This window comes from Callorhinus ursinus, unplaced genomic scaffold (assembly GCF_003265705.2).
Source record: "Callorhinus ursinus isolate GAN/ISIS: 27379988/994484 unplaced genomic scaffold, GSC_fseal_2.0 scaffold35, whole genome shotgun sequence".
NCBI classification, from domain to species: Eukaryota; Metazoa; Chordata; class Mammalia; order Carnivora; family Otariidae; genus Callorhinus; species Callorhinus ursinus.
The window spans coordinates 5259694-5273877 of NW_027397097.1; the positions used below are offsets into that span (position 1 = coordinate 5259694).

Genomic DNA, 14184 nt, shown 5'->3' on the forward strand with positions numbered 1-14184 from the left:
CTCACATTGAGGTCTTTCATCCGTTTTGAGTTTATTTTTGTGTATGGTGTTAGAGAATGGTCGAGTTCATTCTTCTGCATGTGGCTGTCCAATTTTCCCAGCACCATTTATTGAAAAGACTGTCTTTTTTCCACTGCATATTTTTTCCTGCTTTTTTTTAAAGATTTTATTTATTTATTTGAGAGAGAGAGAATAAGAGAGATAGCACAAGAGGGAAGAGGATCAGAGGGAGAAGCAGACTCCCTGCTGAGCAGGGAGCCCAATGCGGGACTCAATCCTGGGACTCCAGGATCATGACCTGAGCCGAAGGCAGTCGCTTAACCAACTGAGCCACCCAGGCGCCCTTTTTTCCTGCTTTGTTGAAGATTATTTGACCATAGAGTTGAGGGTCCATATCTGGGCTCTCTGTTCTCTTCCATTGGTCTATATGTCTGTTTTTGTGCCAGTACCATGCTGTCTTGGCGATCACTGCTTTGTAATATAGCTTGAAATTGGGCAACATGATGCCCCCAGCTTTGTTTTTCTTTTTCAACATTTCCTTGGTGATTCGGGGTCTTTTCTGATTCCATACAAATTTTAGGATTGTTTGTTCCAGCACTTTGAAAAATGTCATTGGAATTTTGATCGGGTTGGCATTGAAGGTATAGATTGCTCTGGGTAGCGTAGACATTTTAACTATGTTTATTCTTCTGATCCAAGAGCATGGAATGTTTTTCCATCTTTTTGTGTCTTCTTCAACTTCTTTCATGAGTGTTCTATAGTTCCTAGAGTATAGATCCTTTACCTCTTTGGTTAGGTTTATTCTGAGGTATCTTATGGTTTTTGGTGCTGTTATAAATGGAATCGTTTCTCTAATTTCTCTTTCTACAGTTGCATTGTTAGTGTATAAGAAAGCAACTGATTTCTGTATATTGATTTTGTATCCTGCCACATTACTGAATTGCTGTATGAGTTCTAGTAATTTGGGGGTGGAGTCTTTTGGGTTTTCCTTATTTATTGAAGTTATATACTATGAACTCTGGGGCAACCACTAAAAATTTAAAATGGAGGTAAGACTAATAAGCCCCGTAGTGAAGAAAGAGGGAATCGTAAAAAATCTTCAGTTCAAAAGCATAAAAAAAGAGGAATAAAAGACCAAAGAATAGGTGGAACATATAGAAAACAGCTAGCAAAATGGTAGGTTTTAATCTAAACATCAATTATATTAAGTGTAAGCAGTCTAAATATATCAGTTAAAAAAAGATTGTTCAGATTTTATATAAAAAAAGACACAACTGAATGCTACCTATAAGAAACCCACTTTTAATATAATGGTAGATAAATTGATTGATTAAAGGTAAAAGAATAGGAATAGTACACCATAGAAATATGAATTCAAAGAAGGCCAGAGTGGCTATATTAATATTAGACAAAGTAGATTTCAGAACAATGAATATTACCTGTGATAAAGACAGATTTACATTATGGTGGAGGGGTTCAGTCACAAAAAATAATTCTAAATATGTATGAACATAACAGAGCTTCTCTCTCTCTCTCTCTCTCTCTCTTTCTATATATATATATATATATATATATATATATATAGACCAAAGAAGAAATAGCTAAATCTGTATTTATAGCTGGAAACCGCAACACTCATCTCTGTAGTTCATAGAACAAGTGAAGACAAAATCAGTAAGAATAGAAGACTTTAATAACACTACTAACTAACTTGACCCAATTAAGGGTGGACCACCCCACTGCATACCAGCAGGATATACCTTTTTTCATGTGTACATGGAGCATTTAGTTAGGCCATAGTTGTTATCATAAAACAAATACAAAAGAATCAAAATGATGTATAATACAGTCTCTGACTAAAAGAAACTAGAAATCACTAATAGATACCTGGAAAATTTCAAATATTTGATAATTGTTCAACACATACATGGGGTGGGTGGTGGAGGTTGTCAACCTGAATGTCATCTGAAATCATGGCGGGTGAAGATTTGGGGGGAGGACTTATACTGGGGCTAAAAAAGATAAGTGGTTATGTTCTGTTTTGGGGGCAAAGTTACCAATGTACGGATCATTTAAGTACAGTTGAGAGAGAAGAGAAGTATTTTGATAAAATTACTTAGGATGGTGAATTTAGTGCTAAGGTCTAAACTGTATTATGTTCAGTAATGTACTTCTTGTTCCTTTCTGCAGGAGATGTGCAGACTAGTTGAAGGCACTTTTCCTATTGGATCATGGTTTATGAAACTCCCCCTTTGTAAGATCCAGAGATTAGTGTGTCTGGATCTAAGACTGTTTTTCTGTGCTTCGGTATTTCTGGTGTTATCAGGCCTGGATTGTCAAAGAACAGAAGATGCTCTCATTTCTTAGAGTAGGAAGATGTAAAAGGATTTTATGATCACATAAATGGAAATGTAGGTTCCAAAAGTTGATATAAATACAACAATCAGGCATATAAACACAAACACAAATCTCTGTGTAGTGCTAAAGCAAACACTTAAAGGAAATTAAATGTTCTGTAATAGGATTTGGGGTATGGGGTATCAGTTAAAATGTAGAATATTCATATAATTCACATCCATGGAGTTGAATTTTACACAGCCATTAAACATTACAACTCAGACCGTCAACATCTAAAAATGCTTGTGACATAATATGGAAAAATCAGAATATACATTTTCTACACACTGTGATTATAGCTAAAACTACTTAAATTTATGAACTAAAAATAAGTAGTCAAAATGCAAGTAATTTTTTCTGTTTTACTTTTTATACTTTCAGAAATGTTGTATAGCATTTGTAGGTAAAAAGAAATTAACCACTTTTTAAAAAAATCAGCTTCATTTTTCAGAGCAGTTTTAGGTTCATTAGCAAAATTGTGCTGAAGTTGTAAAGATTTCCCATATATCCCCAACTCCCACACTTGCATGGCCTCCCTCATTATCAACATCCCTCACCAGAGAGGTCTATTTATTACAACTGATGAACCTTTAGTGAATAAGCAGTAACACTCAGAGTCCATATTCACTTTCTTTTAAAATGAAGTTGAATTTTGAAATTTCATCAGGGTTTCTTGGTCAGTATTCCAGAAATCTGGAGGCAGAGACTCTTTGATTCCTCCTAGAGGCCAGACTTGGTCAAATTGAACAAGCTGGGAGGTTTGTTCCAGTCACCCCTCCCGAAGACCTCTATATGCAGCTTACTTTGCCTCTGAACTCTATTCCCTCACCGTCAGGGCATGGGATCTGCCTTTTTGGTTGTTATTGAGCAGTCATATCTGCAGTGTCACGTCTGAAATTGTCTCCCTCCGTCTCTCTCTAGGGAGTGCATTTTCAACTGAGCACCTTAAGCTTCAACTCCAGAAGGAATCCCTGAATGAACTGAGGAAGGAGTGTACTGCGAAAAGGTAAATGCAACACTGAGAATAATGGTTCAGAGTGATGGGTTTGCTTTGAGGATAGGATTTGGAAAAGTAGCATTCTTTAAAAGCTGCTGGTATGAATTTATATTCCACACACGTCAGTGCCACATTCATTTATTCAACAAATATTTATGAAGCACCTACTCAGTGTCAGGCACATGCTAGAAGTAGTTATGAGAGCTCCTAGTGTATAGTCATAATCAGAAACGTGAACATTGGTCATCTAGTTTTTAAGCCCACAGCACCATGACTTAATGTTTCAATCTTCTTATCTTCTACGTGTAGTGTAGCTTATTTTCTTCAGTCATGTCTTCAGACTTACTCCTGTTTAGTGTTAGTCCATTGGGATTACTGCCATAGCTCCTAGCTTGTCTAACATCAGTCTCTCTGTCTTTCCAGTTCATCCTCCATGTTGCTTATCAGACCTCTCCTCTTCTTTATTTTTATTTTTTTAAAGATTTTATTTATTTGAGAGAGAGAGAGCGTGCACATGAGCAGGGGGCGGGGCAGAGGAAGAGGGAGAAGCAGACTCCCTGATGAATAGGGAGCCTGACGAGGGGTTTGATCCCAGGGCTCCGGGATCATGACCTGAGCCGAAGGCAGACACTTACCCGACTGAGCCACCCAGACGCCCCAGACCTCTCCTCTTAAAATACTAGTTTTATCATATTTCTTCTCCTCTTAAGGAGTCATGGTGATTATTTTGCCAAATTTTCAAATAGTGTTCAATAAATTGGCACTATACAACTAGCTAATTTCTGTCCTCCACAACATTCATTTAACAGATGCTAATAGTTTTTCTCTTTATTTTTTTCCAGCACATGCTTAATTTGATGCCACCTCTGTTCTTTTGCTCATGTTCACTCACTTTTTCTGGAAAGTCATCTCATCCTACATTTTTCTTCAAGAAACCTTAGCAGTTGAACATTCAAGAATGTTAGACCTGGAAAGAACCGTGGAAATCATCTGGTCTAATCTTCTCAATTTGCAGATAGGAAGGCAAAGCTATGGGAAGTTACTTTGTCCAGATCACGAGGAAAACAGGACTAGATCCCTTTAGGTCTTTAGTGCTCTTTGTGTTTCCTACTACTTTTACATTCTACTTTGACCTACAGTTTTTCTGAATCCCTCTTTTTCTTAAATTGTTAACACAGTTGAGCAGGTAATTTATCCTATAGGTGTTTTATTTCTGGGTCTTATTTCTTTGGTTCAAGAGAAGAGCTACATCATCTCTTGCCACAACTTACTGTTTGTTCTTTTTATTCTGTTATTTTCCGAATATGGCAACAGGCTATTTTTTGAGGTAACTGTGAGTGAAAAAGAGAATACTTCTTTAAAATAATACCATCTGGATATTTCCTGAAATCACATTGGCCTCAGATTAAATGAGACCCTAGTCTGCTTACTGAGCCTCTCTAAATTTTGTATCCTTGTTTGTAAAATGGGTGTGATGACATCAACCTAATACAGTTGTTGTAATGATTAAATAAAGCCATTTGTAAAGCTCCTGGCATATAGTGGTAGGTGCTTAGTCAATGATTATTTTTACCCTTTCCATCTCTTAGCATGGTGCTAGACACACACAGTAGGCCTCAGTATATATTTATCTTGATTTATACTATTTAGAGATAGGTCAGAACTCATGTTAGCTATTATGCTTGACTCTACTTCTGAGTTTCTGTGGCCTACTGCAGGCCATTTAATCTTCCTCCATATCATTGTGTGGAATTAAATGTTAGAAAGCATGAAAACTTTTTTTTTTTTAACAAATGTGCTTTTTATCTTTCCACATCAGAGAACTCTTTCTGAAGACTAATGCTCAGTTGACAATTCGTTGCAGGCAATTACTATCTGAGCTTTCCTACATTTACCCTATTGATTTGGTAAGTTTCAAATTTTCTGGAAAAAAAAATTTTTTTAAAGATGGTTTCTGTTTGACATTTTTTCTCAATGAAAAAACTCATTGCTCTAGTTTTAATCATATGCTCTGTCATGATTCATTCAGAAGCTAATATCCATTTAAAAAGTGGGTGGGTGTTAGGTTCCACCATTTGATTTTTTTGTATCAGTTTGGTGGTAGAATGCACTCAACTTCATCTGAAAAAAAATGACAAATAATTTCTGGTTTCTTTAAAATCTTTCTTACTCAGCCAGATTATCAACTACCATCAATTCTGACACATACATGCAGATGCATATGTACTGCTTTAAAAATATAATTGCTAGTTAATTTGTATTAGTACTACTTAAGAAATTCCTGGGGTAAATGTCAGGATGTAAAGTTTTTGAATCTAGTTTCTTAGAGTAAGTGTAAAAAGTAAAACTTCAATAAAATTAGAATTAGATCACTACTGAGACCCTACGACCCAGCAATTGCACTACTGGGTATTTACCCCAAAGATACAAATGTAGTGATCTGAAGGGGTACATGCAACCCCAGTGTTTATAGCAGCAGTGTCCACAATAGCCAAACTATGTACAGAGCCAAGATGTCCATCAACAGATGAATGGATAAAGAAGATGTGGTATATATATACAATGGAATATTATGCAGCCATCAAAAAATTGAAATCTTGCCATTTGCAATGATGTGGATAGAACTAGAAGGTATTATGCCAAGCGAAATAAGCCAGTCAGAGAAAGACAGGTATCATATGATCTCACTGATATGAGGAATTCTTAATCTCAGGAAACAAACCGAGGGTTGCTGGAGTGGTGGGGGGTGGGAGGGATGGGGTGGCTGGGTGATAGACATTGGGGAGGGTATGTGCTATGGTGAGCACTGTGAATTGTGTTAAGACTGATGAATCACAGACCTGTACCTCTGAAACAAATAATACATTATATGTTAAAAAAAAAAAGAAGATAGTAGGAAGGGAAAAATGAAGGGGGGAAATTGGAGGGGGAGATGAACCATGAGAGATTATGGACTCTGAGATTCAAACTGAGGGTTTTAGAGGGGAAGGGGGTGGGGGGATGAGTTAGCCCGGTGATGGGTATTAAGGAGGGCAGGTATTTGAATGGAACACTGGGTGTTATATGCAAACAATGAATCATGGAACACTACATCAAAAACCAATGATGTGGGGTGCCTGGGTGGCTCAGTCGTTAAGCATCTGCCTTCGGCTCAGGTCATGATCCCAGGGTCCTGGGATCGAGCCCCAAATCAGGCTCCCTGCTCGGCAGGAGGCCTGCTTCTCCTTCTCCCATTGCCTGCTTGTATTCCCTCTCTCCCTGTGTCTCTGTCAAATAAATAAATAAAATCTTTAAAAAAAAAAACACTAATGATGTAATATATGGTGACTAACATAATAAAATAAAATTAAAAAAATAATTTTTTAAAAGCAAACAAAAAATTTAGAATGATGAGAATTCTTTAGAGAGCCAAATCACTAAATTTGAAGGTTTTATTTTCTTTTTAACAAAAAGTGATTTAAAAGACTGATTTTCTGAGAGGAAAGCTAATAGGATTTTAGGTTGCTTGCGGAATCTTGTTAATTCCACTTAAAAATCTTCATTTATAACTATGAATTGATTGAGGGATTTTTTTTTTAAAGATTTTATTTATTTTAGAGAGCGAGCACATGAGAGGGGGGAGGGTCAGAGGGAGAAGCCGACTCCCTGCTGAGCAGGGAGCCTGATGTAGGACTTGATCCTGGGACTCCAGGATCATGACCTGAGCCAAAGAAGTCCCTTAACCAACTGAGCCACCCAGGTGCCCCCAAGGGATATTTTTGTAATAAAAATTTTTACATGGCTTTTTGCTTGGACATGATGTTTTAAATGTTTATATTTTTAAAAACTAAGTATATATAAGTGTACAGATAGTAGTATAATGAATCATATACTCATCATCTAGCTTCAACAATATTTATCATTATGATAATATTTTGAGTGTAGGACAGTATTGTCTTTGAGTTAACACTGACCTACTGAATTCTTTGAGATTTGACTTAGGCTTTCTTTGCTTTATGTAGAAAAAAAATTAATTTCGTTCTTTGGTTATATTCGCAGAATGAGCATAAGGATTACTTTGTATGTGGTGTCAAGTTGCCCAATTCTGAGGACTTCCAAGGTATTTTATTTCTTTTTACATCTAAGGATTTGGTTTATATAATAAACGGATATATTTCAGAGAAAAATAGAGGTATCTTGAAGTGTTGGTTGCCTAGCACTTTATCCAGAGGATTTTTGGACCTTCTGTCCCTTCCCAACTGAAAGTATATAGAGTCAGGTTCTCTGATGGGAGACTTAAGAGAATATTTAATTCTAATCATGGGAAAAAATTATTGAGTTGTCTATTTGAAATTTAAAGAAAATCATTTTTAAGTGAGCTTTAAGAAAATCAGACAGTAGGGTTCGTAAGAATACTAATAATCTCTCTGTCCTTTTGGTTTGATTTTCATGAAAAATTTGTATGTGGTTGAGAGCAGAACAACAAACATTAATCTGTTTTGTTGTTATTTAGAAAATTACATTTCTGGTAACATGAAACCACTACGACAGGTTCAACTTTTGTTATACTGTCATTTTTGTCCTCTTTCCAGTGAGAAAAAATGACATTAAAGATGTTATAGACTATGATTCTTAGTAGTTGCTATATTTAAATTATTTTAATTTTCCTATCTCTTTACCAGTAGGCCAAAGGAAAAAACTTACTTTATTTGACATATTGGTAAAGAGATTTTTTTTTATTGTTAGCAGAGTGGGTTCTTTTCCCTTAGCCTATACAATGCTTTGAGGCTTATTAAATAGCTTTATAGATTATTCCCAAAGGTAGTGTATTATCTATTTGGGAAGAAGTTATTAAAAAAAAAGGGCATTGCTAGTTTTGTTTGAGACCTTCTTCCATCTCCCAATAAAGAAAATGTTGTTATTTATGGTCCTTTAACATTTAAGACTAACTTATTACCTCCTTTGGCCTTTATACAACAGGCCTTATAACAAGTAGTTGGGACATAATATGAGTGATAAAAAAGGAATGGGAAAACTTATGTTAAAGTCCTGGTTCCCTTTCTAGAAACCATGTAGTTTGGAGCAAACCATCCATGCTTTGAGTTGATTTCCTCATCGATAGTATGAACATACTGATTCATGTCCTTACCTGTTCTATGTTATTATTGTGAAGATTAAATCTGTAAAAGCATGACATTTGCCTAATCTTTAATCCTCACAAAAACAAAGGAAACCTATAAGGAAAGTGGTGTAATTTCATATTACAACGTGTAAATGAGCTATTTAGTGACTTGCTCAAGACCACAAAGCTAGGCAATGATCTAGCTGAAATTTGTTTGGTTTCCATTATAAAATGTTCCAATCTCTATAGGTCATACAAATGTGCTTTGTTGCTAATTTTAGCAGTTATGATGGCCTGAAGGCCATAACACATCTTTTTCCTCATTTGTTCATTCATTCAACAAACCTATTGAGTACCTTGAGCCCTGTGCCAGGTTCCAGGGATACAAAACATTCATTCATTGGAAAAATATTAATTGAGCACACCAATATGCCAGGCACTGTACTGGGTTTTGAGGATATAATGATAGAAAAAACAAGTATGTTCTCTCCTTTCATGGAGCATATATCCTATTAAGGGAGACTGCCAATAAATAAGAAAATAAATATTTAACAAGTGGTTCGTAAAGGAATACACTATCATAGACAATAGGGAAACTACTTTAGATAAAGCAGTCAGAGAAGACCTGAGGAGAAACATTTAACAGAAAATTTGAAGGCTGAAAGAATCCACCTCTGCTATATCTGGGGGAGAGCTTTCCTAGAAGAGGGGGCAGCAAGTACAAAGTTCATGATGGAGGAATAGGCTTGATATATCTGAAAAAAATTCAAGGTGAGGGGGTATGGGAGAAAAGACCTATGTTTTGGGCACATCACGTAATTTCTCAGCTTAATTTTTTCACTGTAAAATGAGGTAATATCTACATCTGTAATTTATTGTGACAGCTGGATGAGATAATATTTGAAAGCACTTTTCATATAAAGTATTTATATAAATGTAATTGAAATTAGTTGCAAGAGAGAGGAGGTAAAGGAAAGAAAGTAGGAGGGAAAGAAGGAGGGACAGAAAAGACCAGAGCTGTATGATTAGAGAGTGGAGAGCAGGGGGAAGAGTTACATGAGAGGATGTAGGAAAGGTCAGCCAGGGCCTTGAGGCCACTGTAAGGAGTTTATGTTTTATTCTCAGTGGAGTGGGAAAACCCTTAAGGGCTTTAAGAAGGGGGATGACATGAGCTGATTTATGTTTTTAAAAGTCACTCTGCCTGCTAAATACAGAATGATCTGCAGGGAGGCAGTAAGGGAAGGATCTCCGTATTGGTGATGGTCACCTTACTCCACTTGGAGATGTTTCTTGATTCTACTTTTGTTTTATATGAAGTTTTTTTTATTTCCCTAGTTTTTCATAGCTTTTGTTAGCTCTCTGTTGTTAGTATGTCCACCAAACAATATATTTTTCCTGCCCTCTAAAAAATTAGTTTAGCTTTTTAGTGCAGTTGCTGAAAAATGAAATGGGAGATGAAATGAAACAAATATGTAATTTTACTCTAAGGCCCTATTCAATCCCTATGACGCCCGGCAATCAGAAATTTTAAGAAGCACATGTGGTAGTGTTAGACTTTAAGATCTTATGTTAGCATTCTGCAAGGCACTTCCGTATACTCAATTCACTGAGTGCCTCTGGTGTGTATCACCTGCCGGGCCAGGTGCTGAGAATACGCAAAGATGTGTAGGGTATTGATCCTACCTCAGTGAGTTTTCAGTCCAGGTGAGGCCATTAAACTTGTAATCAAAGCCATCAAGACATATTTATTGATTTCATACTCTGTGTCAGACACTTTGAAGTTTATAACAGGGACACAGATTCAAAAAAGTAGAAATAATCAGTGCCATCAGGAGGGGAGCAGGAAAACCTTTGCAGAGAAGATGGTGCCTGAGGTGTCTTAAAAGACAAAGTAGTGTTTCCCTGTTGAAGGAAGACGAGGAGGACATTTTAGATTGGGCGGGTAGAGAAATACGGTAGCATGGGACATTATGCGTGGTGCTTCTTGTGTAATTCTCACAACTGTGAGGACGAATTCCTTCTGTGAGAGAAAGAATTCTACTCATTTTCTTAAGACAAGAAAATTGAAGCTCAGCGAGATTAGTTCATTTTTCCAAAGACTCATACTAGCCAGTGGCAGAGCTAAAGTCATTTCTGGTCAGCCTGATTCATATTATTCCTGCCATGATGCACTTTGTGTCCTTGTTTTGAATAAAACCTCTTCCAAACTTCTGACGACTTCTAGTGTTCTATAACAGCTGCATTCGCGGTCCTTCTCTAGTCAGGACCTCCAAACTGGTTATTCTGTGATATTCACGAGACTTTGCTGGGACACACTTTCCATTGCTTGGGTTGACACTAAGAAACTCTACCATAGCGGCCCAACTTTTATTGTGCTTTTTTTAAATGGGTAAGTTACTGGTAGAGTATGCCAAGGAGGCCTGGACATGATGGGAGAAAGTTGTCTGCTGAAGGGTATTCATTTGAGTTCCATTGACTGAGACATTTCTCGTAAAAAAAATTGTTTGTGTGTGTTTTTAAGTAATCCATAACACAAGAGCCTTTTGTGGTAATGAGACCCAGATTTCCTTCTGTGTCTGTATCCCTTTATGCAGGCATGATTTCTTGGAAAGGAGAGACCATATGTCAAACAGTGTCTCATTGAGAACATGGAATGATTCCATAGATGCTGTGGCAGTGATTAGAGTCTTAAATATTTTGTCCTGTCTGGATCAGTGGGTGCTTGGTTCCTTAACAAATCAGCTGCCTCAGTGATTGGGAAGGCAGGATGGTAAGAGCCTTTAGATCACTTATTATACTTGGATGCATTTGAATATTAATAGTTTGTCCAACATATAAGTTGAAGGGGCATTTGAATTAATTTTTAATATTGTCATGGCCATTGTGGGTTGATGGTATTTATTATCATAAAAATTACACAAAAGCTGCCACTCTGAATAACTATCCTACATTTAAAAAACAAATCAGAATTAATTATTATGAGGAAACTGCAGATTTTTGTTTTGTTTTTAAGCCCCTGAAAACATTGTTAAATAGAATCTTTTTCACACACCTGAGTCTTACAGTTTATTCCTGTGTTCCTCCTTGAATCCTTCCCTCCCCTCCCCCAACTTCTTCTCACCAACAAACCTATCATCTGTAACCTTTCTAACCCTCAGAGCAGCATAAGGAACACAAACCTCTGCTCTGCATTTGGTGTTAGGGACGTCATTAATGCTTACTGGAAAAGCACACCCCAGAGAGCCAGGTTTTGGCTTTGGCAGGTAAAAAGTCCTTTAGATCTTGGAATGCTGGAAACCTTAAACCTTTTGGTTTTTTAGCTAAAGTGATTGGCAACAGAAAGTGACATCTGAGGTTCGTGGCCGGCAATAGCCATAATTAACCACATGAGCTCACATTTTCCCACTGGAGGTTCAGTGGTCTTGGGGTGATGAAAGTGACTTCCCTACCAGGAGGTGGTTTTCCTTTTGAGGGTATTGGAATACCCTTGGGCCCTGTAATGCCTCACCCGTGGTCTTTTAAAATGCTTTTTAATATAAAGCTTCAATATTGGAAATCCAACACCATGGTGTTTAACAGTGAGGCTGTGCCTGAGCACCGTGGCCTGGAATGGGAAACAACCTAGGGTTTTTAATAGGTGGAGCAGGGAGTCTTGTGGTGGAAACAATGGTGAGTGCAAATAATCAGATCAAAGCTGATTTCCAGTATTATCTAGTTTCTAGGTTTTGCTGTTTCTGTTTGGATTTTTATTTCCATGTGGAGACTTCTTTTAGAGATGCCTTTTTATCTTAAATTTAAGCAAAATTGTTTTGATCATTGAAGAGAGGTGATGTTAGAAGACTAGTTTTTGTTCTTTTAATAGATATGTGGATGTGGTCTCAAGATTTGCAAATGCAATTCCTTAGTATTAAGCTTTTAGAAATATGGAAAAATGTAGATGCTTGTGTGTTTAGCATTGGATAGGTTTGTTTGTTTGTTTGTTTTTAAGCATTCAGTTTGCATTTGAGCTGTTCGGAAGGCTAATTAAGAGGCCTTCTCCTGCTTTCCAGAAGTTTGCAAATTCTTTTCTGTCCGGCCACATAGGAAAGGAAAAGCTTAGTGTAAAGCACATACAGGAAGGTCCAAACTTAGTGTAGCATTATCCTTTATTACTGTAAATCGTCTTCTTCTCCTCTCCCTTCAAAAGAAGTTTCTTAAAGACCAAGTTCTTTTACTGATAGGAATATTTCAAATTCCATAAGCTCTATCCTTTATGGAAAGCAGGAGACGCAGGATTCAGTGACCTCTGATAGAACTCACTGTCCCAGCTCTGACTCCAGGGATAGGTATTTTGGGGGGCAGGGGTGTATATACAATTCTCCCTCTTATTCCATCACTCATAGATTTTACCTATATGGTTCTGAGCAAGTCACTTATACCACCTAAATCTCATTTTTCTCATCTCTAAATTGATAGCATCAGACGCAGTGATTTCTAAAGGTTTCTCCTAGCTCCAACATTATATGATGATTAAATTATAATGTAATGAATTTACAGTGTAGTGTAATTAATTTTAGTCTCTAAGGTGGTGTGATACACAGACTTCAAAAGAAGTAAAGTGTTATAGTACTCAAGGTACTTGGGTGGGACTGGGGCAAGAGGACATGGTCTCTAAAAACAATTAGGATTCTTGTCAGTTAGGGCATGACTGAGTAGTGAGTTGAAATGAATGCTGTTTTGTTTTGTTTTGTTTTTATCAGTTTGGTTTGAGAGAACATCAAACATTAGTTTGAGAAGCCCATTCTCAGTCTAGCGTGGTCCAAGTCACCGGGAACTCTGTGTTCTTTGCCCTTACAAGAAAAGTGTGAAGAAACGGAGGTGGTACATGTGTGTCATCTGCTTGGTACATTCTAGATTCCCAAGTTAAGAAATTGTTATGTGTTCCACAGTAAACTTCTGAGACAGTATGGTAGAGTGCTTAAGGACAGAGGCATTGTTGTCAGGCCAACCTATATTGTATTACTCTATTACTTGAGACAGATTCCTTAACTTCTTTGACCCTTAGTTTCTTCATCTATGAAATGAATGAAATAGCATATAAAAAGGTGCCCAGCTTAGTAATTGTTGATGAATTGATGACTGTCATAAATAAAGTACTATGGTCAGTTCCTGGCGGAAGAGCAGTATACAATGAAAGTTACCTATTTTTATAGTATAATCAAAGAGAAACCAAGAATCTGCCATGGTCGTCAATGGTGGAGAACGAACTGATGAATAGATGACTATAGGGGCATTCCTACAACAAGAAGCTAGTACTTAGATAACTAAGTATAAATATTAAAAAGAATGTGAAAAACATTTCTAATAATTGAAGTTAAGGTACCCTTAGAAATCAGGAAACAGTCAAGCCAAGGATATCTCAATTATTTCAGCTTCTCTCTAGCCTGAGATAGTCTAGATTATGTGTTAAATCTTTCAGAGTGTGTGTATGTGAACTTTTAAAAGTATTTTGGTAATACTGTATACCAAACAGTTGCTTTTTTCTTCCTCCTGGGGCAGGCTTAAAATGTTTTGTTGTATTACTCTGTTCTGAGTACCTGATGATTATTATCACTTGGTAGGTAGTAGCAGAAATCTAGATGGTGAGTTAAAAATGTAATTATCTGTGACTTCTTAAAAGATAGATGCTTATGTACTATATGGTGACTAA

The 14184-nt window shown here is 36.8% G+C and overlaps 1 protein-coding gene across 4 annotated transcripts in view; it reads left to right on the forward strand.

The window, feature by feature from the left end:
- Window positions 1-14184, forward strand: part of UVRAG (UV radiation resistance associated) — a 334168-nt gene that overhangs the window by 193068 nt on the left and 126916 nt on the right. For all 4 annotated transcript variants that reach the window (XM_025894184.2, XM_073879729.1, XM_025894185.2 and 1 more), the window contains 3 exons: window positions 3319-3403; window positions 5214-5301; window positions 7433-7493. In XM_025894184.2, coding sequence (XP_025749969.1) covers window positions 3319-3403; window positions 5214-5301; window positions 7433-7493 — 234 coding nt within the window. The remainder of the gene's footprint in view (window positions 1-3318; window positions 3404-5213; window positions 5302-7432; window positions 7494-14184) is intronic.